The 27,327-nt window shown below is 43.8% G+C and overlaps 2 protein-coding genes across 2 annotated transcripts in view; both read left to right on the top strand.

Moving 5' to 3' along the window:
• The first annotated feature begins 2,157 nt into the window (after positions 1-2,157).
• Positions 2,158-11,324, top strand: LOC149277926 (queuine tRNA-ribosyltransferase catalytic subunit 1). The gene is made up of 10 exons (XM_089502592.1): positions 2,158-2,382; positions 4,346-4,414; positions 4,644-4,782; positions 5,342-5,420; positions 5,554-5,669; positions 6,647-6,785; positions 7,008-7,083; positions 10,032-10,141; positions 10,421-10,505; positions 11,172-11,324. Exons 1-10 carry the CDS (start codon positions 2,158-2,160, stop codon positions 11,322-11,324), a joined length of 1,191 nt encoding a protein of 396 aa, XP_089358718.1.
• Positions 11,325-15,738: 4,414 nt separating this feature from the next.
• Positions 15,739-27,327, top strand: part of LOC149277925 (potassium channel subfamily T member 2-like) — a 47,895-nt gene continuing 36,306 nt past the window's right edge. The window contains exon 1 of the mRNA XM_089502561.1: positions 15,739-15,824. Coding sequence (XP_089358687.1) covers positions 15,739-15,824 — 86 coding nt within the window. The remainder of the gene's footprint in view (positions 15,825-27,327) is intronic.

Raw genomic sequence — 27,327 nt, 5'->3', positions numbered from 1 at the left:
GTGGTGGCGGTCCTGAAGGCATTCAGGGAGGTGACTGATAATTTAAGCCAGAGCACTGCCACTTTGGGCAAGGTCATCCCCTACTTACCTACCTTTTACGAAAAGTCCATGACTTCCTAGAACAAAACAAGGTCTTTCTGGGCAGATTACACTTGGAGGTTGAAACGATCAGAAGGCTGGTAGAGGAGCTAACAGGACGCATGGAAGCCATCATGGACACCCCAAAGGTCAAGGGCAAGTTTGCCCTTAAAAATAATCTTAAAATTTGCAGCACAAAAGCACATGCTCAGCGAAGGAGAGATGCAGGAGTTGGAGGGTGACGCCACCATATCAGATTCCCATTCCCTTGCACCAATGCAGAGCAGAAGCACTAGATCCACCAGCGCATCAATCAGTTTGGTAGAGGCCCTTGATACTTTGGTGGGTACCGGCCAAGCTTCCCAAAGTCAGACTAGCACCTCTGATATGGTCAAAGCTTATTTTAAAGAGCTGCCACTACCTCCTAATACTGACCCTCTAAGTTATTTGGACCAGGAAGCTACCTGACCAAGCCTCTCCTTAGTTGCCCAGCAGCTGCTTTCAAGCGGCTTTTCTCAGTGACAGACAACAAACCCTCATAGAAAACTGCTCTCCCCACACCTGACGGAGCAGATGGCTTTCTTACAAACTTCAAATGAGGTTACCCAGTGGTCAATTTCCTAGTGCTTCTGCTTTATCTGCTTACTTACTCTGAGGAAACCGTTTCTTTGGTTTTACAAATATTGGGGCAATTCAGTCATGCGCCATGGGGCTGCATGTACCTATCATCTGCTGGTTCCTGCCCAGGCGACATGCCTTATTACTGCTGCCCCCCTGTCTCCTTCCTTAATTCCAGGGGATCATTTACATTTTTTATATATTTTCAAATATTGTACAAAGTGGCTGTAAGTATCTGTCTGCCAGTGTCCAAAAATGGAGATTCCGGCTATGTGCCAGAAGCACGACAGCTAAAGAAAAAGACAACCCTTCTGTGCATCACTGCACAGTAGGCACATTGAAAACTTGCCCCCGGGGCACCTGCCGAGCAGGACTGGGGGAGAGGGAACCAAGGGGCGGTCGTGACAGTCAGAGCTGGGCCATCAAGTGCTGTAATCACTCATTACAAAGTTCTAAACACTATCCGGTGTATCTTGATGGATGAATCTGGTTTGGGGGAACCAGGTGAATATTACATACTGGAATGTATAGTGTCTAGTTTCCAAGAAAAATTCTATCATTAGACTGCACCAGAAGCCTCTCGAACATGTTTTTTTTTAAAATGAAAAATCAATCTGCTCATCATCCTCTGCCATAGTTATGACTTTTGGAGCTTTAAACTACGTACAGTAAGAAAGACAAGCTGCTCATGGTTAAAACCCAGGCCACCAGGGTGAAGTCAAGAAATCCTAACCGCTAGACATTATGGGAACTTGCGTGGAAAGCAGTGCTATGAAGGGGGGCTTTCCGCTTTGCCAATGAAGCGCCATCCTTTCCCTTATGGCGTTGGCACACGAGGAGTTCACATTCTAACCGAAGGCTTTTATTTGGAGAGAAAAAGCGATCAGCTAACGACTTTCCACACAAAATACATAGCATGAGAAGGGTTGTAAATAGCCATGGTGGCTAAAGGCAGTCTCGGCCAAAGTGCCCAAGGATACAATTAGCCTTTAGACTTGTGTCACCTGTCTTCTACCAATGGCCAATGTGCGTCACTCTACTACATAGATGAAGCACCGGTTCTCCGGGTCGAAACCGGAGTCCTCCTGACGCGCCCCACTCTCCGCCCATTTCACCCATTTTTAAGGACAAAATCATTCGGTGCTTGTTTTTGCGCGTACGTTTGGGTGAAACAATACCTTTTCCTTGAAAAAAAAATTTTATTGCATGTTCTTCGGTGTGTACCCTGAAATGACTAAAATTATACTCATACATTCTAAAGCATAGATAAATGGCGGTAAAACAACATTTGCCGAGCCTTGCGCCATCTGAAAATACAATTGCAGGCTTTAGTTACAGTTTGAATAGTATCCTCTAATATGCGCGTTATCGATAAAGTTTTACTAAAAAAAAAGTTCCCTTCGTTATTTGCTGTTGCTATGGAGGTGGAACGCACAGTCACTTCCGTTTGTCAAAGCAAAGATGGCGGCGCCCAAGGGACATGCATTGCTGCACCGGGTTCTGGCGGAGTGCCCAGTGACCAAAGCAAGGGCTTGCGAGTTAAAATTGCCCCATGGGCCGGTTAGCACCCCGGTGTTCATGCCTGTGGGGACCCAGGGCACCATGAAGGGAGTGACATCCGACCAGCTGCGGCATCTGGGCTGTGAGATTTGCTTGGGAAACACCTATCATCTCGGGATGAGGCCGGTGAGGAGGTTGGGGTATAACAAACGAATGATAGTTATTGCGTGTTAGATCTGACGTAATATTATAAGAAAGGAACGAAATTAAAATGCTGAAGACAAGCAAAATAGACATTTTGGGGTAATGGGGTGTAACATGTGTGTGCAGATTAACATCAATGTATGTTATGATTTATATGTGTAGCTTTGGCAAGTCTGTCTTTTACAGCAACCCACCAGGGTTTTTGGGACATAAAATCGTTTGATCTGAAGAAGAAACGTCTGATGTCCCAAAAGCTCCCGTGGCTTTAATTTGTTTTCTCTATGGAGCCCAATGAAAAGTATGAGCTTAAAATAAAGTCTCCATCTTCTCTTGGGTCGGTATATCTATACGCATGCTCCTAATTAGCAGCCAACCTTAAAACATCACCCCATAGATTGTGGGATCTCGGCACCGGAAAAAGCACGCTAGAGGAAATATATAATAGTTGCATGACTGTGGCGTGTCGCAAAGATGTAGATTGTTAATGATAATTTTGTGCTTTATCATAATTACTTAAACATCATGTGTGCAGTAAAGTTATATATTGGTGTTATGGTGCAACCTTCATATCTCTCTGTATGAATGATGATTGAGAAAGTAATTAGAGACAACACAGAAACCCTTCACTGTCCACTATTATTATTATTATTATTATCCTTTATTTATATAGCGCCAACAGTTTACGCAGCGCTTAATACAATACATAAATTCAAGGGATATGACAAGACAAGAATTGACAGACTAAGGCTAGGTTTCCACTTGGGTTTTTGTCCTGCGTTTTTTTTCTTGATGAAAAACGCCAAGAAAACTGCCACTGCATTTTTCTGCGTTTTGGCGTTTTTTTCTGGAGTTTTTTCTGGCGTTTTAGCCTTTCTGTGGAAATTGCTTTTTTTGACCTTAGGCAGTTTTTCCAGCCTTTACAAGTTAGAAGTTTCACCCAGCTAAAAGGGATTAGGATAAATGGCAAGTATCTGCCCCCTGATGTCATTTCCTTGGTAGAGTTCTACTTAAACGCCCCGGCGGACCCTTTTGTCTCTTTTCTGTGGTTTGTAAGGCATGCTTTATTCCGAATGTCTGCTCCTCTAGGAAGATTGGCCCCAAATGATGGTGCAAATTGTTTGCTGTTGCTTTTGGCACGCAGGATCCAGTTGATGCGTCGCGTATGTTTGTTTGTAATGGCATGTTTGTTCCAAATGGTGTAGAATTCAATATGAACTTTGTTTTGTGTGAAACTGTTTGTTTCCAGCCTATTTCTCGTAGGACACACAGATACTGGGTCCATCCTCTGCATTGTAACTGTGGAAAAAACGCCATAAAAAACGCCAAGGCAATAAACCCACATGGCTTTTTCATGGCGTTTTTTCTCTCCCATAGACTTCTATTGGAGAAAAACGCCAAGATTTCCTTGCAAAAAACGCCAGAGCGTCAACATGCTGCGATTCTGAAAAACTGCCACAGAGCCCAAAAAAGCAGAAAAACGGCAAAGAGGACTGAAAAAACGCCGAACAAAAAAACGCCAAGTGGATATGGCATTGTGCGATTTCCTATTGAAGAACAGCTAACATCTGGCTGCTGCGTTTTTTCACTAAAAAAACGCCAGGTGGCGCTATTGGCGTTATTATGGGCGTTTTTAGCTAAAAAAAACCAAGTGGAAACCTAGCCTAAGACAAACCGATACATTTGGTGGAGAGAGCCCTGCTCGCAAGCTTACAATCTATTAGTCTATGTTTGTGGTATAAATAACATACAATATTTGTTCAATACAAATACTAATAAGATGGACTAAACAGATGCAACAAGCTGTTTTAACTGCTTAGGTCTCCAAAGCTCTGTACTAGGACTACATTTTGGTGGGAAGCAGTTGGGGGGTGTATGGGAACAAAAAATTATTTTGCTTAAAGTGAGTATATAATGTAATTGATTAGAATTGTCTCGTGTTTCATAGGGTCCTGCAATTATGAAGAATGCGAATGGCTTGCATGGTTTTATGAACTGGAACAGAAACCTTCTTACTGTAAGTTTGCAGGGGGATACAGAAGCTGAAATTCTGATTAAACACCTAGATGTTGCTATGTATATATAATATAATATATATATATATATATATATTATATTATAATGTGTTTGTTGTGGCCTTTTGAAGATAGATTAGGCTCAGTTACTGTTGGGTTTACATCCAATGTACAAAGACCTCCTGACTGCAGATTTTCAGGTGGTATAAGTATTTATTTATTCCTTTGCAGGATAGTGGTGGGTTTCAGATGGTCTCCCTGGTGGAACTTTCTGAAGTCACAGAGGAAGGGGTACATTTCAAATCCCCGTACGATGGAGAAGAAATCCTTCTTACACCAGAAAAGTCAATTGAGATTCAGAACGCTCTGGGTAAGCAATGCCGCTGTTTGCACAGACACTTTTTTATGACAACATGTTAAATGTGTAGTGTTCAGAGAATCCATTAACAAAGTACATGATAAATTCCTAAACGCAGTTTAAAACACACCTAACAGCTCGATCTATTTAACAGACCAGTCACATGGGAAAAAATTCTCCTTGAACCTAAATTTCTGTGCTGTATACAGTAATGTAGGTTAGTACAGACAAAAAATGTGGTTTAACCTAATTAAAATAAACTACTTCTAGCTGCACAATTGGAGGTCACCATTGCTGTCAGTCATGAGATATTTTGGGTGACTTTCCCTCCTCTAATACCATACTGTTTGTGATACCATGTTAATGGCAATGCTTTATCAAGTTCCTTCCTCCATAGACTTCCATTAGGTCGACTTTCCAGATGGGAGGTTAAAGGTGAACTATTCTACTGTTTATCTAACTCCCTGGTACCCCCAGATCATTTTATTTGTGTAGACGTTTCATTGCTATCGGCTGCCTTGGCTGTAATGCAGTTCTGTTGTTTGTTTTACCCCCTGTAATCCCTTTACAGGTTCTGATATCATGATGCAGCTGGATGATGTGGTGAGCAGTACAATTAGCGGCCCTCGGGTGGAGGAAGCCATGCACAGGTCAGGATCCCTGTTCTCCGTGTGTTGCGATATTCCTAGTCCTCTCTCTTCGGTTTCATGTCTCACTTGACTGTCCTTTTAATTCATGCCATTTCCGTGCCTTCGCTCACTCCTGTCTCCTGTCTTGGGTTAGGTCAGTCCGTTGGTTGGATCGCTGCATTGCAGCAAATAAGAACCCAGAGACGCAAAACCTGTTCGCCATTATTCAGGGGGGACTGGACCCCGAGCTGCGAGAGAAGTGTTTGCAAGGTACGTCAGATGCTTCATGTTCTGTAGAAAAGATAAACGTTACAACAATGCTCATCAAGTATATAAGTAATACATAACTATAAAATAATATTTCACAGAATGAGGAGTTACCTTTTAAAACAGACTCGGGTTCTTTGTCTGCCGAATGGCTTAGCAGCCCTGCTATGTGTGCTGCTGATTTAAAGAAATGCCGGCGCTGGGTGACAGGAGGGCTCGTTAAAAAAATAAATAAATAAATAAAAAATGCAGTTTTGCTTTACTATTTTTGAATATAGGATACAGTCAGCTTGTTGGAGACACAGGATGAATTCGTTGAATAGTTGTACTACTCGGCAGGAAATGAGGAAATGATGTGCTTTAGATGTGTCGATAGATTGATTTGCTTTCGAAATCGATGGCTTAATGTTTTTTTTCCCCTCTCGCTTTTGACATACGTGTTGATTTGTACCGAGTGTTTCTCGCAATCAATTTGGGGCAAGAAAGACAGTTCTAAGATTGGTTTTACTTAAGCTACAACAAATCCTTACAAAAGGAGACGTGCCTTTCCGCATTAGAATTTAGATTGTCTTCCCCGGCGTGGGAATGGAAGGGCCGTTTTATTTACAGAGCGTAAAACAAATTAACCTTCCTGCGTTTCTCATCTGTTGAGCTGTCTTCTGTAGACAACTTCAGTAGAGAAAGCCCTCTGATACTGAACGTGCGCGGAACGTGAGCAGCGAAATGTCAGAAATGTTCAATTTGGCATTTTTAAGAAACACAATGTTTTTGTTTTTAATGAAGTCTGATAGAAGAACAGAGGTTCTCCGAAATTGTTTTTCAACTTTTTTTTTTTTCCTAGCAACTACTGAACACTGAGACCCAAAACGTTGGTTTTTCATTCAGTTATTAGGACCTGTTCTTAATTGATATCTACTTTGCCACTGAGAATCCTTGATGCTTTTGTCTGAAAAAATCATTTTAAGATTCTGCTCCCACAGAGATGACCAAACGGGACGTTGCTGGATTCGCTGTTGGTGGTCTAAGTGGAGGAGAGGAGAAAGACCACTTTTGGAAGATGGTGACCCTCAGCACAGATCACTTACCCCGGGACAAACCTCGTTATCTCATGGGAGTTGGGTAAGGAGAGATTCCACCAAGACATGTCATACACTCTGTGACTCATTTTCATTTCTTTAGGGGGTTTTCATAGCTGGTCTGTATTATAGACATATATATATATATATATATATATATATATATATATATATATATATATATATATACCTATATTAGTACATAACTCTCCTTGCTCATTTTCTCATAGCTTTGTCTTCTTTGTCATCTTATTTTGCCTTACAGATATGCAACAGACCTTGTGGTGTGCGTCGCTCTAGGTTGCGACATGTTTGATTGCGTTTTCCCCACGCGGACAGCTGTAAGTTCATATAAACCCCTGCGCTGCCATCTTATTCGTCTTCTTTCAACCTAGGCTTATCCTCCAAGCTATTATGTTGTAAATGTACATTATATTTAATACGGTCAAGTTTCCTGAGTATATTGTGATCTATCCCTGACTTCGCTTTGCATTATATAAGGGTGGCTCTGGCAAATTTCTCTGCAAAAAAGGGATTAACCGGCATAATGTATAATTCACTAAGGAGACGTTCAAGGAAAGCCGCTGATTTACATATACTTTATACATACAGCCAATCTTTGGAGCAGAACATAGCTGGGGTTGGACCTTAATAAAGTACAGACTGCCTCTTTAGTGAATAATACCCATATATTTCATTGTTATCTGATGACCATAGGCTGGCTGATCTGAGCAAACAGAATTTTTTTCTTTTTTTTTTCTCTAGTTGCTGCTGTTCCATATTAATATTTTTTCAAATTTTTGTAGCGGAAAATATGAGAGGGTTTGCAGGCTCTTAGCGCCACCTGCTGTCGAATGCCCACTGCATTTGTGCGTTTGGCCGGTCTTTTTCCTTTGCCTTGTCTCCCTGGTATGTGGCAAATTAGTTTTTTAATCCTTAATTTTCACATCTGCGTGTTTTTGGTACATTTATATATGTATTCCGTATTATATATATATTCATAGGTTCATATAGGTATTGTGTGCGTTTCTTTTTTGCAACTAAGAGGAAGCCTGCATAATATACAAACATGACATTTTTGTTCATAGTGGTTTTTCGGGTCTCATGTTACATCATCCGTGATACACTGAGTTTTTTTGACTATTGCAACAGAGTGAGTTATTTACTAAACCCTGCTCCGGTAGTCTGCCTTAAGGACAGGGTTGAGAACCATTGACGTAATCACTGCTACCGTTCTTCAATATGGTGACATATTAGAAATACATCTTGTGACGCCAAGGGAGTACACACCTAAACTTAATATTCTTATGATCATGATTATTCCTCCCCATTAAGTTATCGCTCCACTGTTAACTTGTTGATCATAAATCATTAGGATTTAGGACTTTGTAATGGTCAGGGGAGACATGATATTGATTAGATGGACAGGTTTTGTCACCTTATGTGACGGGTCACATGCCATAACAAACTTAGTTATACCAACAGCTGTAAAGGTGACGGATCCCATTTAAACTCTGCTGGCATGAGCTTGTCTAAGTATTGATGATATATATGCTGTTACGCTCAGCAAGAATAGCGAGACTAGCAGCACTAATAGAGACTCAGGGCAATAAAAAACCAAAAACCTATAAATTATCCCTCCCCTATAACTATGGAGCAAAATTTGTCACATGACCGACAACAATGTCGGCCTCCAGTTCTGCAGATAAAATCATTTTATTAAATAAAACACTTAATAAATAAACCTCATCCCTTTTCTGCGGGGGTTAAACGCCGCACCGGCGCAGGTGCCAGATGTCTGGTACCCAGCAGAGATGGCTTTTCCCCCTCTGTGCTCGGCTTGTAGAACGATTCTTGCTCTGCAGGATATTAATCTCTACAGAGCGGCTTGTTCCTCGTCATATTCAAGAGCGCGTCTTCCCAGCGTGGTCCCCGGATGTAAGGTTTTCTGGAGAATTACCGCTGTTCGGAGCGCTTACCTGCGGACGGCCGTGTTAATCCTCCGTTTTGTGTCTATTGCACGGCCGGCGATTCGATCTTCTGCCGTATATTTCGCTTCAGAGGCTATACGACTCCCGTCGCCTTCGTTTTCTGCCGTATATAATTCTGTATGGTTAGTTTTCACCCTACAGCGATGGGAGAACAATTGGAATTATGTGAAAATGTATCTATATTTAATAATACACAAATACCTTTAAACCACATCCGTCTCCCCAAGCAACTTCAGATGCTCCACAAATCTTTCAATATTTTAGTTTTTTGTTTTAATGACCTCGTGACGGAACATTTAGGCTCCAAAAGAACGTTCAGGTTCCCAAAAATTTTATTTTTTAATGAACATTGGGTGTTTTGCATGGATTCAGGTGTATTTTAGTGCATGCAAATTAGACGTTCTTTCGTTATTGGAGTTAGAAAATAAGTCCTCCCCTGGCAGCCTCTCCTGTAATCCGGAAGCATTGCACATGCTCAGTAGCACTGCAATTGAAGTATCTGATTGGCTTCCGATTGGTCTGCATATGATTGGCATGCAGCTGATTGGCTGGTGTTAGTCCCGGATTTCAGTGGCAGCTAAGATTCCATTAGCTGGAATGGGAGTTCTACTTAGCGTGTGGAAGAAGCATACCGCGGTATACTTCCTGCTTCCTGTAGAGGCGACCGGGGGAGGAGTTAAATTAAACAGAAGAATTCCAATAACGAAGGGATGGCTGCACCTATTTGCATGCAGTAAAATGTGTTGGAATTCATTCACATAGGGCTGGAGTGCTCTTTTCCATGCACTCCCCCATACCATAATCTTAACTAGCATGCACCTGGCTTCTTCCTGATTGGTCATTGATTTTTAATCTTTGTAGTTTGCCCCCCCCCAACCCACTTCCTTTGGAGAGAGAGAGAAGTTTGGTTAGATTTAAGACTCGAGCGTAATGAGTTCCAGTCTAGTGCATTGGGAAGTTAATGACAAAATACTTCGTATTAAGTACAGTTGTCATAAAGAAAAACTGGTTTTATTTTAAAGTTCAATAAATAAAATTAAATAACATTTATTAGCAAATATACAAGTGCATTGCCTCTCCCAATCACATGCAACATATTATTAAGAAGGTATCTGCTTGCTGTTGGTAATACGTTCATTAATAATGGCGTCCTTTATTTATCGGTAAATAGCGACGTGACGTAATTCATATCCGCACAGGAGGTGGGCACGCGCCTCACCAGCTAGCACTACATGCCCGGGGTCCTTGGCGCTTGCAGGAATGGACCGTCGATTTATCAAATGCTTGTGTCTTCCCAGAGGTTCGGATCAGCACTGGTCCCGTGGGGCTCCCTACAGCTGAAGAACAAGATGTTCGCAAAAGACTTCCAGCCTATAGACAAGAACTGCAACTGCCCCACATGTCAGCGGTAAGAGAACGTAAGGCCCTGGAGAAGCTACGCAGGGGGTCGTTCGTAAAAAGTGATTCTGGGGAAAAGGTGTTTTAAGTTTTTTTTTAACACCATAGCAACCGTTATAAGAGTGTAGCGAGCAGAAATGTCCCATCGGTTCCTATTGATTGCTTTGAAGCTATCTGCAGTAATCAATGCTAATAGACAACCCTTTTGAATTGGAGCGTTTCTCCACTAAACGGTGATATCGGAGAGTTTGCCAGAAGCGAAATGATTCTTATCCTTTTCTTTCCACAGATATTCCCGTGCCTACCTCAATGCCTTGTTTAAAAATGACACCGCGGGAATGCATCATATTACAATTCATAACATTGCCTATCAGGTAATTAAATACCCACACCCAGTTAAAGGTGTTTGAAAGGAGCCGGATGATGTGTCTGGAATATGGGTGGCATGGTGACGCTTTCGTTACATACACCTCTTAATGAAGCAATGCATGATGCTCACCTGGGTGGAATACAAAGTAGCTATGGGACAGGAGGGAGCTATGGGGCACGGAGTCTGTCCCTCCCACCGCAGGGTGACACCGACAGGAGGGTGCTATGGGACACGGAGTCTGTCCCTCCCACCGCAGGGTGACAGACAGGAGGGGGCTATGGGGCACGGAGTCTGTCCCTCCCACCGCAGGGTGACAGACAGGAGGGGGGCTATAGGACACGCAGTCAGTCCCTCCCACCGCAGGGCGACACCGACGGGAGGGGGCTATGGGACACGGAGTCTGCCCCTCCCACCGCAGGGTGACACAGACAGGAGGGGGGCAATGGGGCACGGAGTCTGCCCCTCCCACCGCAGGGTGACACCGACAGGAGGGGGCTATGGGGCACGGAGTCTGCCCCTCCCACCGCAGGGTGACAGACAGGAGGGAGCTGTGGGACATGGAGTCTGTCCGTCTTATTGATGTTTTTTCACTGCAGAGTAAAACAAAAAAGGACATTTCTGAACAGTTACTTTTGTAATAGTGACACATGCTATCTATTTCTTTCCGTAGCTGAATTTGATGCGATGTGTGAGAGAGAGCATATTACAGGGCCGGTTCCCACAGTTTGTCCAGGACTTCATGAAGACCATGTATGGCAGTAAAGAAAAATACCCCCAGTGGGCGGTGGAAGCTCTGGAGTCCGTTAATATCACGTTGGAGTGACACCCGCTCTTACTGAACACCCGCTAGCAAGCAAGAGACATCTTTCCGAAGTCCTCTCCCGATATCTGAACAAACAGCTCCTCTTCGCATCTCACTGAACTATATCTCTGTATCCACAGGGAGCGTCTCGGGGCATCTTCTCTAATGTCGCATTACGAAATGAAGATGGAAAAATGTACGGCGGCTGTTAATGATATTTTATACTACAACTTTTTAAAAGTATATTATTTCCCATAATTTTCTTAACAATAAAATTGGTGCTTTTATCTTTTTATTTGAAGACTTTGTTACATACTGTGTGCTATTTATAAAATGAATGATCAACGCTAAGTATAGTATGCTAAAATTACAACCTTAGCGTGCGGAGCTTTGTATAGCTGAGAACTGGTGCCCACCTACAGCCCTGCTGGCTCCTGGCATATCTGGTTTTAAAGTGATGTTTGTAGCAATGTGTATTTTTATATCTGTCTCTTTTGCCCCGGGGGGTAAATGTATCACATCATCCCAGGTCGTTGGTCTTCTCTTTTATAGCGGACAGCCTTATGCCTATTCCAAGCAAGTTTAAATTCCCTCACTGAGTTACTATGTACTGCTTCTGCTGGAAGGCCTTTTCATTTAACTACTACCCTCTCACTGAAGCAATACGTCTCTCATTAACTAAGGCTCCAATCCTCAGAGTTACAGCATTATGGAAAACATAACATAACATGCTACAAGGTGCCAATGGTTACTATAAACTATTAAATGGCTGATAAAAAAGCCCATCTGCTGTGACATTACGGCGAGGTCACGTAACAACCCGTCACTGCTGCTTATCTGGCGGGTTGACAGACTCTGCAAAGAAGCGCTTGGCAGCCTACCCTAACTCCTTATCATAGTGCCCTCTGGTACAATAGAATGCCTCAGTGTTAATCGCTCAGCTGGGCAGGTTGACTAATGAAAGTCCGTAAAGAAACAGATTTAATGACTATGTCCTTAAAGAATCAGCTCAGTGAGGTGTTTGAGCATGAAAGTCGCTCAAAATATCACATGACTGACATTATCTGCAGATAAAGGCAGTTTATTAGGGCAACATTAGATAATTTAGTCAGTACTAATATGCATTACTGTATACTGCACCATATATCATGCTCAAGGAGAAAAAAAATATATATATTACTTCCATGGAACATTCCCTTTAGTGTCCCATTATTGTCTCTGTCCTCATGCATGATGGAACTGTCCATGGTACTTATCCTTCGCAGTCCTGGTAATACTTTTGTCTTTGTCTGATAAGTTTTCATTTAAGTCGTCCACCTCTGCAGTCCTTTCCCTGGTTTCTCGCTTCTCCCTACAAACCCATATGAAGGACAATTCCCAACGCTCATCTACAAATGGGTTAGAAAGTATCTCTCCGTATAAAGGCTCTATATAATATAATATAATTCTGTATCAACTGGATGTGATCACCAATACTCAATTCCATTCATAGGTGGCTATAGTCAGGGGTATTAGTAGCCATATCTCCATTCGGTAAATCGGACCAGGGCTCACCATTTGAAGGCGGAAAGGATTGTCCTCGGACATAACAACAGATTGATGCCCCCCCCCTATTGACAGCTCGAGAGCTTCTTAAGATAAGTCGCTTTGGTATGCGTTGTTCATTGGTGGGGCTGTATGGGATATTTTACAATGTATTCTATACATTTACTTATATGATCGCGCTATATGATGAGGTGCCCTGGTCACTTTAAGGCCAGCGGCTGCCTGATGACATAAGTACGAGTGACGGCTGGCCATGCGCGGCCACACACTACGTTTTTATGCTCACATACCGTATCCAGCCAGTGGCCGTGTGCGAGAATATGGACACGTGTTATGACATACTGGCACAGAAGAAGACGTAGAAGAGGGCCCGGGTCTCGCAAGCTTACAATTTAATTGGATTTTGAAACGGAAGACAATTTTCTTTAATATTACCTTATGGGGCCGTACAGTCCACGGTATTTAAAGAAAGAAAAAATTTATTTTTCCCTTAGGCTTTCCCCCCTTTGAAGCTTTTTTCGGAGCCCCCCTCAGCTACATCAGCCCTGCCTCCACCTTTTTTTTTTGCTGCAGTGCCAGTGAGACATTAATAATACATTTCCGTGTATATGTCGCAGTGTGAAATCTGTACGTCTGCCTCAGGCGGTACACGGGGTCATCAACCCGTTAGCCGCAACAAAGCCCTTTTTGACTTTTTTTCAGCTTCAATAAAGCCGTTAATAAAATAAGCGAACGTGTTTTTTTGTGGCATAACAGGAAGAGGGCGCCTGGAACGCTCCCTTTCCAAGAAGCCTTCTGCAGATGTCTGTAGCTGCTGCGGAACGCAGGAACGGCAAACATAGCTATGCATGCAGCAGGTTCCAGATCCATAAGGAGAACCCGGAACATGTATACTGGTAGATACTGGTAGTGTGGCCTCCTCCAACCCCCAGCATGAACCCTGTGTCTGCATAACCTACCTTCACCTGTTGCTTTCCACATTGGAAAGCAAAGTGCGCTCTCGGCTTGACTATACAGTTTGATCTATAGAAATAATCTCTCTCTATACAATGTATAGTATCTATATCTGTTTTTTCTATCTATAGGAGTGAGGGGTAGCCTTACCTCTCGCTATACACAGTATAGAATATTTATATCTCTCTGTTTTTACCCCCCCCTCCATCCAGAGACCCCCCTGTCTGCAATCTCGGAATTAGAAGCGGGGAGCTGCCTGCTGTCTGTGATTCCTGCTCATGATCAGAGCTCCGTGGCAAGCCGGCTACTCTCTCTTACAGGAACAGTCTCTTATAGAAGTTATCTCTGCGAGAAGCATTATTATACGCGAGCGAGCAGTCTCTGTAGGAACCGGGTTCTGTTAGAAGCAGTATCTCTCTTGGAAGCAAGGTTCTAACAATCTTTGGGTAAAACAGGTCGGATGAGAAGAAGTCCTTCTTGAAACAAGGTTCGATGGAAAGCAGTCTTTGAGAGTAGATTGTAATTGAAGCCGTCTCGCTGGGAATCATACTGTCATAAAAGCAGTCTCTCTGGGAAGCATACTGTCAAAGAAGCCGTCTCTCCAGCAAGCATACCATCATATAAGCAGTCTCATCAGCAAGCATACCTTCATAGAAGCAGTCTCTCTAGCAAGCATACTGTCATAGAAGCGGTCTCTCTGGCTTGTACACTGTCATGAAACAGAGAGAAATGTCTTTTTTTAGTAGCAGTCTCTAAGTAAACCACTTGTGATGCACTCAGGAAGTTGGACCGTAATTGAAGCAGTCTCTCGTGGTTATTGCACACTAATGGACACCGTCTCTCTGATTACTGATCTCTATTCACCGCAATCTCTTTTGGCTGTTGCACTCTAATGGATGCAGTCTCTTCAGGAAGCTGTCTTCCTTTGAAATTGTTTTCTCCCTGTGGCTGTTTCTGGCTGGAGCCCGGAGGTGTATCCAGTCCGTAAAACGCAGTCTCTTTTCCGCGCTGTTTCTGGCAGGTATACCTGGCACCGGCTAACAGCTCGTGCCCCTCTCTTCACTCTGATAGCCTGGCAGGACTCACTTGGAATTCTAATCTCTCTCTCTCTCTCTCTCTCTCTCAAACCCCCCCCTCTCTCAGCTGTAAACTCTCATAACTCCCAGCTATTGCAGTTCTTTCCCCTCATCTCTGGTCTCTCATGCCATCTCCACCAGGGCGCCCTCTTGATATTTTCATTCAATTCTCTTTCCATTTCCCCCACTCAACTCTCTCATCTCCCCCCCACCTCTCTTCTCCCATCCCCCTTTCCATTTCACTTGTTTTCTTCTTTTTTTCTCTCTCTGTGCCTTTTTTCCCCTGAAGTATCCCAGAATAAAAAGCATCCTTCACTCTTCTCTCTTCCCCCTCCACTGACTGCACTATATATAGAAAGAACACAATGCTCTAGAAGAGGAATTTACCTGATCTTCCCAATTATCTGCCCCCACCCCAAGAGTATCACGCTCACCCTTACCCAATAAAGAAGAAAGAAGAAGAGATCTTCCCTCAGAACCTGGGTCCACTCTGAGAAGACTTATTCATGGAACGATGGTCCAAACACATTCTAACCTGAGTTCATGAATGGGACGCGGGCTCAGAAACTGTAATCTGTCAGAATATGTGGAATTCTCCTTATTTCCGAATTAACCCATAAACCACTCAGTGTTCGGGAATATGCAAGTTCCCAGTCTACATACCTCCGGCAGCGTAATATCCCAGTGATCTCTCCATAAGCACCTGAAGCCAAGCAGGATAGGACTAAATGTCTAATTCAGGTGGGTGCTTTTTCCTCCTGAGAATACCCGCTGAAGAGATTTAGCACCCGAGACGGAAACGTTGGATGTCCAGAACAGATCCCTTACCGGTTGCCGGTGGCAGAGACACAGGTTTCACCATGGAGTTGGAAAAGGATGTCCAACCGTTACCACCACGTTACAGATTCCGGGATTTACTGATGGGGGAATGGCAGCAGGAGGACAGGTATGTAGTGCGTATGAATGAGAATTGGGACACGGTGATAAATGTTACGGACAGGACATGTATAATAACGTTCTACACTAAATTCAATGTTACTTTACACAAAGGGGTTTTATTTCAGGAGAATAACGTTTCCCAAAGAATTGGGGTGGAGAAGTCCGGAATTTTACTTCAATTTAACTTCTTGTAATGTAAGGAAGTTATACTTTACTTAGATGGTGGTAGATAAGTGGAACAGCCTCCCAGTAAAACTGGTAAGGTTAATATAATAAGGGAATTTAAACATGCATATGGTTCCTGAATCAAAGATGAAACCAAGGACGGATTATGGTTTGAGTCTTTATACCAAATAACAGACACACTGGATGGGCTGTATGGGTCTGATCTACAATCAAATTCTATGTTTCTATGTGGGGTTAGGATTGGTTGATGTCAAAATTTGTGGTTCCTACGTTTGAGTTTGAATTGTTAAAGGTATTACTGGGATCCACCCCAGAGGGGCCCTGCACTGTGTATAATGTAACAGAAAGGCGCTGTATAAATACAGATATTACTGGGATCCACTCCAGAGGAGCCCTGCACTGTGTATAATGTAACAGAAAGGAGCTGTATGAAAACAGATATTACTGGGATTCACCCCAGAGGAGCCCCGCACTTTGTATAATGTAACAGAAAGGAGCTGTATGAAAACAGATATTACTGGGATCCACCCCAGAGGAGCCCCGCACTGTGTATAATCTAACAGAAAGGAGCTGTATAAATACACATATTACTGGGATCCACCCCAGAGGAGGCCGCACTGTGTATAATGTAACAGAAAGGAGCTTTATAAATACAAATATTACTGGGATCCACCCCAGAGGAGCCCCGCACTGTGTATAACGTAACAGAAAGGAGCTGTATAAATACAGATATTACCGGGATCCACCCCAGAGGGGAGCGGCACTGTGTATAATGTAACAGAAAGGAGCTGTGTAAATACAGATATTACTGTGATCCACCCCAGAGGAGGCCGCACTGTGTATAATGTAACAGAAAGGAGCAGTATAAATACAGATATTACTGGGATCCACCCCAGAGGGACCCCACATTGTGTATAATGTAACAGAAAGGAGCTGTATAAATACATATATTACTGGGATCCACCCCAGAGGGGCCGCACTGTGTATAATGTAACAGAAAGGAGCTGTATAAATACAGATATTACCGGGATCCACCCCAGAGGGGAGCGGCACTGTGTATAATGTAACAGAAAGGAGCTGTGTAAATACAGATATTACTGTGATCCACCCCAGAGGAGGCCGCACTGTGTATAATGTAACAGAAAGGAGCAGTATAAATACAGATATTACTGGGATCCACCCCAGAGGGACCCCACATTGTGTATAATGTAACAGAAAGGAGCTGTATAAATACATATATTACTGGGATCCACCCCAGAGGGGCCCTGCACTGTGTATAATGTAACAGAAAGGAGTTGTATAAATACAGATATTACTGGGATCCACCCCAGAGGGGCTGCACCGTGTGTTGTGTAACAGAAAGGAGCTGTATAAATACAGATATTACTGGGATCCCACCCCAGAGGAGCCCCGCACTTTGTATAATGTAACAGAAAGCAGCTGTATAAATACAGATGTTACTGGGCAGGGGCCGCCCGGATGGGCGGCAGACGGATATTCAACGCAGCCGCTTAGTTTGCGGCTGGATTGAATGCGACCGTCGTGCCGGTAGCGTACCTGGCGGGGGGCGGCCCGCCCCGGCTGCTGCTCATCTGAGGGGTGCCGGCGCGGCAACTGTGGCTGTGCGTCAGGACTTGTGCAACGGGATTTGAGAAAAACACTGAAGCCACGCCCACCGCACCGGAAGGACAGGACACAGAAGAAGAGGAAGAACGAAGAGGAGGAGGAAAAGTGACAGTGACAGAAGAAAGGTAGGACAAGATTCAGGGAGAGTGGATAGTGTGTGAGAGTGATGGGTGTTATGCTGAATGTTTGTGAATGAGGGTTTCAGATAGCATGGATGTGTAAGTGTTGGCATAGGGAGGCTGTAATCACATTCCTTTCATGCCCAGATTCCAGCATATACTGGCTGCCTAGGCATGATAGGAGTGTGGTTGCTGTTATCAAATTTTTTTTTGGTCCAACTTTGGTGTGTTAACAACACTTTTATTGGACAGAATAATTATATATATATATATATATATATATATATAGCAAACAGCAATCACACTCCTATCATGCTAAGTCAGCCAGCACATGCTAGAACTGGGCATGATAGGATTGCGATTGCTGTTAATTATATATATATATATATATATATATATATATATATATAAATTAATATTGTTGTTGATTTTTTTTAAGTCTAATTTTGGTGAGTTAATTTTAATAAAGTATTTTAAAGTTTTTGGGGTTTTTTTTTTTGGTTTTGGCCAAGTGAATGCTGAATTTTCAGTTTAGGTCCAGAATTTTCATTTCGGTGCATCCCTACTATATACTAAGCCAGTCACTGACGTGGTAGGCCTACACCACATCAATGTTTGGCTTAGTATATAGTGATAGGGGTTGTAGTGCAGTATTGTCAGTGTCTGGCTCAATGTATAGTGATAGGCACGCATTGACGTCAATGTGTGCCTCAGTATATAATAGTTATGCTGTACCCCTGTCAATGTGTGCCTCAGTATGTAATAGTTATGCTGTACCCCTGTCAATGTTTGCCTAACCATAGAAACTATGCAGTTTTAAAGTGTGTGTGGGGGGGTGCCACATACAGTATATGCCACAGGTGCCAAATACTCTCGGTACGCCCCTGCATCATGCAGCAGTCAGACCCAACGGCCATGCCTCAGCTCTTTGTCCTACGTCTTAAAAGGGGTGGGATGAAGAGCTGAGGCACGGCCATTGGGCGGTGCGGTGCGTGCACGCCGGCCGCTTTGATTTCATTAGGCGCCGGTGGAGTGACTGCCGCACGACAGCCGCTTTCAATGTCGCTCGCAGCCGCTTTGGTGGCGCAATGGGCCAGTTAACTAGAATTGCCCCCCAGGCCTTGGGCTGCCAGCCCTCCCCTGTTACTGGGATCCACCCCAGAGGGACCCCACACTGTGTATAATGTAACAGAAAGGAGCTTTTTAAATACAGATATTACTGGGATCCACCCCAGAGGAGCCCCGCACTGTGTATAATGTAACAGAAAGGAGCTGTATAAATACAGATATTACTGGGATCCACCCCAGAGGGGCCGCACTGTGTATAATGTAACAGAAAGGAGCTGTATAAATACAGATATTACCGGGATCCACCCCAGAGGGGCCGCACTGTGTATAATGTAACAGAAAGGAGCTGTATAAATACAGATATTACCGGGATCCACCCCAGAGGGGCCGCACTGTGTATAATGTAACAGAAAGGAGCTGTATAAATACAGATATTACCGGGATCCACCCCAGAGGAGCCCCGCACTGTGTATAATGTAACAGAAAGGAGCTGTATAAATACATATATTACTGGGATCCACCCCAGAGGGGCCCTGCACTGTGTATAATGTAACAGAAAGGGGTTTTAATGAATGCTGAGATAACCAGTATTAGATCTAAAAATGTATATTTTTCTGATCTGTCATTTTGTGCTTCCAGATTTCAGTCAGGCAGATAATAAACAAATATCCTGCTATTAATCCGCTACAAATCTCCGGATATTTACGGATTGCCATTGGTGTGTGACTTTGCATGCAGAAGTAAAGATATAGCTAAGCTGCGCATGGCCTCACCCAGACTTTAAATGAGATGCAGCGGTTAACGCTTTCAGTGATTGACAGGTGCCTGGCTATTGTAAAAGTGAAAGGTTTTGTGAACTCCGTCTTTGTCTGCAATGCTTTGACAGCCAAGTGTTACTAGAGAGGTTTAAATATTCCTCCCCGTCTACCTTCCATCAAGAGATTGCATTTCAAAAGAGAATTATACCGCAAACACATATAGATATGTCTGGTTTGTTGGTAAACCAAAGACGTTCATTGTGTTCCGGTTCTATATATTCTTGTTGCGGGGTACAGTACCCAAGATTTGGATAGGGTGGTAATTACTACTTGGGCAAATACCCAACAAGTATTTATACCAGAGATGATCCACTTTTATGCCATAACTATGTACTTTTTTTTGTTCACGGATCAAGTTCTTGGAATGATCATCATATTCCTCGAAAAGTTTGTTAATCATTCTCAGGAACTTCCCAAGGTCGGATTCCCTTGCGGGTGTGGCTTGGGGTAGGGGGAAGGAAAGGGGCTGGAGGTGGGTGGAGATTACTTATGAGTGGGTAGAGAGTAGGTAGAACCTGGGTGGAGAGAGGGTCAAACTACACTGCCCTGCTCTGTGATTTAAGATACCCAGATTCCCTGGGGACAGCAGGAGAGAAGTTACCACCACATCTTTAGAAATCATACCCATCCTGTGCCATATACTGCAGGGAGTATTTTTTCTTCACATGTTTTCATGTGAAATGTATTTAAAACAAATAAACAAAATATAAATTGTGGGGGTACACCAAAAAAAAAAGATCATAAATAAATATGGTATGGTAAGCATATGGTAATAATGGCAGAAAGGCTACAGGTTTTATGGACCCTGGGTAGAGAAGGGGTTAAAGATGGAGAGTGCCTGGTATTGAATGATGCAGCCGCCATGTGAAAGGCAGTCGGATGCATTAAGTAACGCTGCAGAAAGCCAGCTTGCTAATGAATGAAAGATACAGTGTATCTGCCTCTGGATGTCTAATAATTGAGACTGTCTTCCAATGAGAGATGATGAGACCCCGGCTTGCTATGATTTATTTGCGGTCCTCTCCACGTCACTCTCCACAGTGAAACACCGCTCCCATCATGTTCATCCTGGAAGATCCACCACTCCTGCCTATGTCCCGTATACACCGGCCAATCACATCTCCTGCTGTGTGGTTTACTTACCCCCAGTCAGCTTCGGGGAGGGGGAGTAACAAGACCTTGCACTCGCAATAAGTGATTCTTTGTTGTTAAGTAGCCATATACCCACCCCTTGTTTACCCCCCCCCCCCCACTGTATTAACCTCTACCACTTGGGCTGGGAGACTATTCCACTTGTGTACTACCCTTTCAGTAAAGTAAAACTTCCTTACATTACATCTAAAATGACACTGATTTTGCTTTTGCCTCACTTATTTCCCAACCAGCAGTGTGTTGTTTTATATTTATCTTTAAAGGATGAATGATATTTCAATTAAAGTAACAAAACACGTATATGTGAGAAGCTCCGTAGAGCTGATAAGCCCCCACTTGCCATGCACAGTACCCTGTCTAGCACGGTTTGTTGCTGAAAATGCATTGGGAGTGCCCATATACCACATCCCAATTAGCCTGCCTTTTAATAACCTCTGCTTTGCTATGGATGCATTACGGTTAATGAATGGAATCAGACATGAAATGTTTCCTGGAGACGGTTGCCCGCAGCCCGTGTGGTTGGCAGGAACACTCTTCTGGTGTCGGTGAGCCCTGACTCCTGGCTGCAGTCCCTGCATCCCCGTCATTATCTCTTATCAGAATGCGGAGCGGAAATCAATATTAACACCCCGTTGCCAGCTAGGTAGCCAGCACGGGGATGATCCAGGAGAGTTTCCATGGAAATCCTGGGTTCAGCATCCCAGCGAGACCCTGACTCCCATTATTATTCCGTTTTACACTCAAAGTATAAAACACGCAGCTTGCGCTTACTGGAAACACAACCCTGTTGGAAAATGCCGTGTTTGACCCTTTAAGTGTAATTGCTCTACAACATTCTGAAAGCATAATGCAGCTTAAAGACCCGTGGTGGCATATTTCACCGCGGCCCTCTATTCAATCTGCAATCTCTCCAAACGCTTTAGTGCCTATTCATAGCCTGAATGTAGATATGGAACGCGGGTGCAAGCCTTCTGTGACCTCCCATCGGAATTTAGCTGAGAATTTAGTTATTGCTATAGTTCAGGGGGGGGGGATGAGGTTCTTTGCTATAGTTTGAGGGTTAGGCGAGGGCTTGAGTCGGGTTCCCGGTGGTAGGAGATGGAGTAAAGCCCTCTAGGAGTGGGTCCCATTAGGAGGGCGATGGGGCAGCTCAGTTCTTGTGCTGGCTCCAGAGACCGTATCATTGTCCGGCTCAGCTTGGGCCATCGTCTGGCCACTTCTCCCATCTCTATTCTGTTGCAGAACTCAATTCTTGAAGCTCTGAAGCAAGTTGGTCTGCGCAGGAGAGGTGCCACCATACAAGCAGATTAAGCGGTTGCTTAAGGTCCCAATTGGCGTGAGTAATAATAACGTTGGAGACCTACTGTATATTAGTGTTCCACCAATTCCTCTTTAAATTCCTCCTTGCATTCTTAAATATTGTCTTTCTTAGTTAATGTATAATAATTATTCGTATTATTATTCTTGTTAAAGGGACACTCCAGTACCCCATGTAGCCCCACCAATAAAGAATGTAGCTGCAGAGCTACTCACCCCATGCGTATGATAGCTGGAGTGCCCCAATAAAGACGGGGTCCCTTTAAATCATTTGATTAGGCTCGTAATGTCTGGCTCAGAAATGGTGAGATTCTATCAAATTTCTATAAAAAATAATTTAATGGCTCTATATGTTTGCTAGAGGTCTGTGTTCAGCTTATCCAGATGGTGTCTGCAAAGGGGCTCGTCAAAACCACTGAACTGTACAGTTAGCATACTGGAAAACATATTGCGAGTTCACCTATGCAGCTGTTAACCGTAGGGCCTGCCATGCCATATGTTATCTCCTCGCCATAGGGAGTCGGAACTTACATAACGGAACAGAGAGCAGAGGCAAGCCGTGTCGGCTAACATTTGAAAGTGTTTCCAGGTATATCTTGCCATTAGGTCGTTACATCATACTGGGCTCAATGCAATGAGGTGTGCCTCGATTAAAAAAGACCCTTATTGCTAGACATATTGCTTCAGAAGTGAGGTCTCATCTTGGCTTTATGAAAGTGATTTAATAATGCATGGTGGGGATGCAGTTCCTGTTCTGATGAGTAGCTGGGATCCTCAAGAGAAAGTCTGAATTAAGGCCACTTCAATGTAAATTCCAGTGTCACAGCTGTCCAGATTTCACAGGGACTGTTCCAGGTAATTTTCCCGGATTTACCTCTTCATGACCAGGCAAAGGTTGGGAGAGATGCCATGTTCTGCAGAGGTGAAACTGGGCAGCCTATGAGCAGGTGCAACGAGACCCCAACCAACATGTGGAACAAGAACTCAACCAACAGGTGCAACGAGACCCCAACAGGTGCAACAAGACCCCAACAGGTGAAACGAGACCCCAACCAACAGGTGCAACAAGAACTCAACCAACAGGTGCAACGAGACCTCAACAGGTACAACGAGACCCCAACAGGTGCAACAAGACCCCAACAGGTGAAACGAGACCCCAACCAACAGGTGCAACAAGATCTCAATCAACAGGTGCAAAAAGACCCCAACAGGTGCAACAAGACCCCAACCAACAGGTGCAACAAGACCCCAACAGGTGCAACAAGACCCCAACCAACAGGTGCAACAAGACCTCAACCAACAGGTGCAACAAGACCCCAACAGGTGCAACAAGACCCCAACCAACAGGTGCAACAAGACCCCAACCAACAGGTGCAATGAGACTCCAACCAATAGATGCAGTAAGGCCCCAACAGGTGCAATGAGACTCCAACCAATAGGTGCAATGAGACTCCAACCAATAGGTGCAATTAGACTCCAAACAATAGGTTCAATGAGACCCCAACCAACAGATGCAATGGGACCCCAACCAACAGGTGCAATGAGACCCTAAACAACCACAGCTTTCTGTAGCACAGCGGCCCAAGACATTAAGGTCACTGGCGCTGTGCTTAAAAATTAACAGAAAACGGATGGTGTAGGAGAATAAGATTGGACAAAACTGGCAGAGATTTGGTTATAGTAGCCGAGACTGGATTTAAACCACCTGTTTTTTTCCTGAAGAAGCTTCTCTAGAAAACATGTCTTATGTCCAGTCTAGCTCCGGTTACAATAGTTGACACTGCTCCGGTGTGATAAAAATCAACCATAGATTGAAATCCACCCCCTGCTTTTAGATTTGGCCAAACCGATTCCACAGTTCTGGGGATTATGTATATTTTTTGATAAAATATTCAGTGAACCACTGGTTGGCCGTGGTTGGCCATGGTCCTCTTATCAAATTGACATTCCTTTTTAGTTTACGTGTGGCTCTTCAGCAACGATGCGAATGGCTTTATCTTTTTTTTTGCTTTATTTCCTTTTGCTAAATCTATCGCTATATTCCGTATCTTATAGATTGTAAAACAGTTGGAACCGGCCGTGTCAGATGTGTGTTTTGGCCCCTGTTTAATTCCATATTTGTTTAATACCGCACAATACATGAAAAGCGGCTTTGTCTGTGTATCAAACATCTGTGCTGTGTTTACTTAGGCGTGTTATCAAAGATTAACTGCAAACCGCTTTTATTATAAAAAAAATTGGCCTGTGGAGACTTAACAGGTTTCTGATAACTTTATATTAATAAAAATGAAACCTGCCGCTATTGACTAATTTTCAGAGGAGGCTGTAAACTAAAGTTAATGGTGGAGATATATATTTATATATTATTATTATCTTTTAGTTATATAGCGCCAACAATTTACGCAGCGCTTAATACAATACATATATTCAAGGGGTCTGACAAGACGAGAACTGACAGACTAAGACAAACCGATACATTAGGTGGAGAGACTCGGCTCGCAGGCTCACAATCTTGAGGGAATGGGGTGATAAACATAAGGCGCAGAGAAAGGGTGAGAGGTAGTGTGGGGGTATCAGTGACAGGTGAGAGGTAGTGCGGGGGGTATCAGTGACGGGTGAGAGGTAGTGCGGTGGTTGTATCGGTGACAAGGAAGTTCTAGCGGCTAAGATGGTGCGGCTTCTCTGAAGAAGTGGGTTTTGAGATGTTTCTTGAATGTCGGGAGGGAGGGTGAAAGCTGAAGCTTCGGTGGAAGCAGAAGTGGCACAGGCAAGTTGTTTAGGTGGCAGAGGTGGCACAAGCAGGCTGTTTGGGGGCAGATATGGCACAGGCAGGCTGTTTAGGTGGCAGAGGTGGCACAGGCAGGCTGTGTAAGGCGGATGTGTGGCACAGGTAGGCTGTTTAGGTGGCAGAGGAGGCACAGGCAGGCTGTTTAAGGGGCAGAGATGGCATGGGCAGGCTGTTTAGAGAGCAGAGATGGCAAAGGCAGACTGCTTAGAGGGCAGAGATGGCACAGACAAGCTGTTTGGGGACAAAGATGGCACAGCCATGTTTGGGGGAAACAGCGCAGACCAGCTGTTTGAGGGTAAATGTCTCACAGACAAGCTGTTTGGCGACACAGGTGGCACTATGGAACATGTTGCTTGTAAAGTTGGAGTGCCTGGGTTTCCTGTGGTTTCTAGTTACGCTGGGGTGGAGTGTGGGCACATAAACTCGACTACGCAATAAAATGTATGGGCCTGATGTCCAAATATTTCCAGGGCTGCTTTCCATTCCCAGTCCCGCCCTGCTCATACCCAGCAAACACTCTGAGCTCCTAGAAAAAGAGGGCGAGCAGGGCTTGAAAGTGGGACTGTTCCCCTTACACAGGGGCACTTGGGGGTGATGCTTTACCCATTAAACCTGCCACAGTTATTACTTAATTCTCACTACCCAGCATCACATTTAACCCATTAAGCACATCCCTGGCTTCAGGTCAACGTGCTTTTTAGGAGTATTAACCCTTTAGCTTAGAGTTAAAATGTCATGTGACATTTAACCTATAAGATCAGCCCACGTGTCTCCTATACGGCCTTTTAATGTATTCCTTACAAGACTCGTCATTCTCTGTGATACTTTTCTAATTAAGTATAGGCGATGTAACAGGGCAGGCCTCCTGAACATCAGAAGGCCCTTATTACCATGGCAACCCCCTCCAGCATAAGTGTCCCTGGTACGCTCAGTCATTCTAACGAGGTGACATCGTTAGGAGGCAAAAAAAAAGAGGGGATTTAAACCTATTACACAATGTGGGAGGGAATGAAACGGGAGCCAATTTGCTAACGAGCTGCTAATTTTTTCTCTTTCATTTGCTTGTTGTGGCCTATGGAAATTTTGTTGTTTGTTTTTTTTCGCGTTTGAAACCCTGGATACTTTTAATTAATATTGTTCTACCCTACCAAAAAAAGGTTTCTCTTTTGAAATTTTTGTTACTTTTTTTCCCTCTGGGCCCAAGAGCTGGCAATTACGTTGCACAAGTCTGAGTTTTTATCTGGAGCAGCACCAGTCGCTTTTACTTCGAGGGGTTGTTTTTCTTAGGTTTAAGAAGACAAGAAACAGGGACTTCTTCCATAGGCCTCAAGGCCTAACTTCCAAAACTAACCATTGTAAGGGAAAGAAAGCGAAGTTGCGGGGCAGCTTACGTCGGGGGGGCCTAATGGCTGATTTGCGTTTTTTCGGCAAATCCAATAGCGCTGGAGGAGCCGTGGATTATGGGTAAGTATTGACGTGTTTATCTATTGCTATGATAGATTGGTGTATCCAACTTGGAATTAGATGTAGATGTTTTGTTTGTTGTCTGCTCATTTCTCCTGCTGTAAAGACTTAAACCTTAATCAGTTGTTGGTCTCGTCTTAGATTCAGGAGCCATATGCTTATCCCATGCCTCTACCACTTCTGCTTGGAGGCTGTTCTACTTATCTACCACCAACACAATAATATAAAACCTCTTACATTACACCTAAATATATAGATGTATAGAATATTGAGCTCGTAGCAATATTCTGTGGGAAAAAAGATTGAAACACTAAAAAAAGTTAATAACAGCTCTCATTCCTGCACAGATCAAGCATCTGTTGAAGAGTTAATGGCGATGGATATCAAGGAGAGGGACTGATTTATTTAAAAGAAATAAAAATATAAAAAGTTTGGGGGGGGGGGGGAACATACAGACAGAGTCTGTACATTCAGAGTCTGTACATCTCCCGCTGCCGTAAAATGTCACGTTTTGATGTGAGCCCCAAGCCCAGGGTTTTTACTCCAGTCTCGAGGTGAAGGGACAGATTCTCAGACTCAAGCAGTCTGGAGTTGACTTTGTTTTCAGTGATATAGCACTGCTCAAAGCTGCCTGCTTTTGTGTCACATGACAATTAAGTGTTCCCAGCTAAAAAAATAAATACAAATGATGGCAACATTTTACATGATGGATAAAAAAAAAACTTCTAGGAAGGTTTTTGGTGTTCAGCGGTTTAGTTATAACAATGTCTATAAAATTATATACAGAATAACGACAAAGGAGAGAGGCATGTCTTCTTTACTGTCACATACTGTCACTGATCCGACTCCCGGCGTTGGCGGGCAGACTGCCGCTCGCAGATGTCGGGCGCCCGATAACCCGGCACCCGGCTCCGGCGGGCGGATCGCCGCTCGCGGATGTCGGGTTCTCGACCCCTCGGTTCCCGGTACCGG

The sequence above is a fragment of the Sceloporus occidentalis genome, unplaced genomic scaffold (genome assembly GCF_023333645.1).
Source record: "Sceloporus occidentalis isolate IW3139 unplaced genomic scaffold, rSceOcc1.0.p SCAF_205, whole genome shotgun sequence".
Lineage (NCBI taxonomy): Eukaryota > Metazoa > Chordata > Lepidosauria > Squamata > Phrynosomatidae > Sceloporus > Sceloporus occidentalis.
Note: the sequence above shows the minus strand (reverse complement) of the source record. Positions and strands in the feature narration are given on the sequence as shown.

Excerpts from the sequence above, each read along its gene's own strand:
- LOC149277926 (XM_089502592.1), top strand. The coding sequence starts at position 2,158 with ATGGCGGCGCCCAAGGGACATGCATTGCTGCACCGGGTTCTGGCGGAG. Across the intron at positions 5,670-6,646 it reads GCGAGAGAAGTGTTTGCAAG|AGATGACCAAACGGGACGTT; the intron begins GTACGTCAGATG and ends CTGCTCCCACAG. Across the intron at positions 6,786-7,007 it reads CGTTATCTCATGGGAGTTGG|ATATGCAACAGACCTTGTGG; the intron begins GTAAGGAGAGAT and ends TTTGCCTTACAG.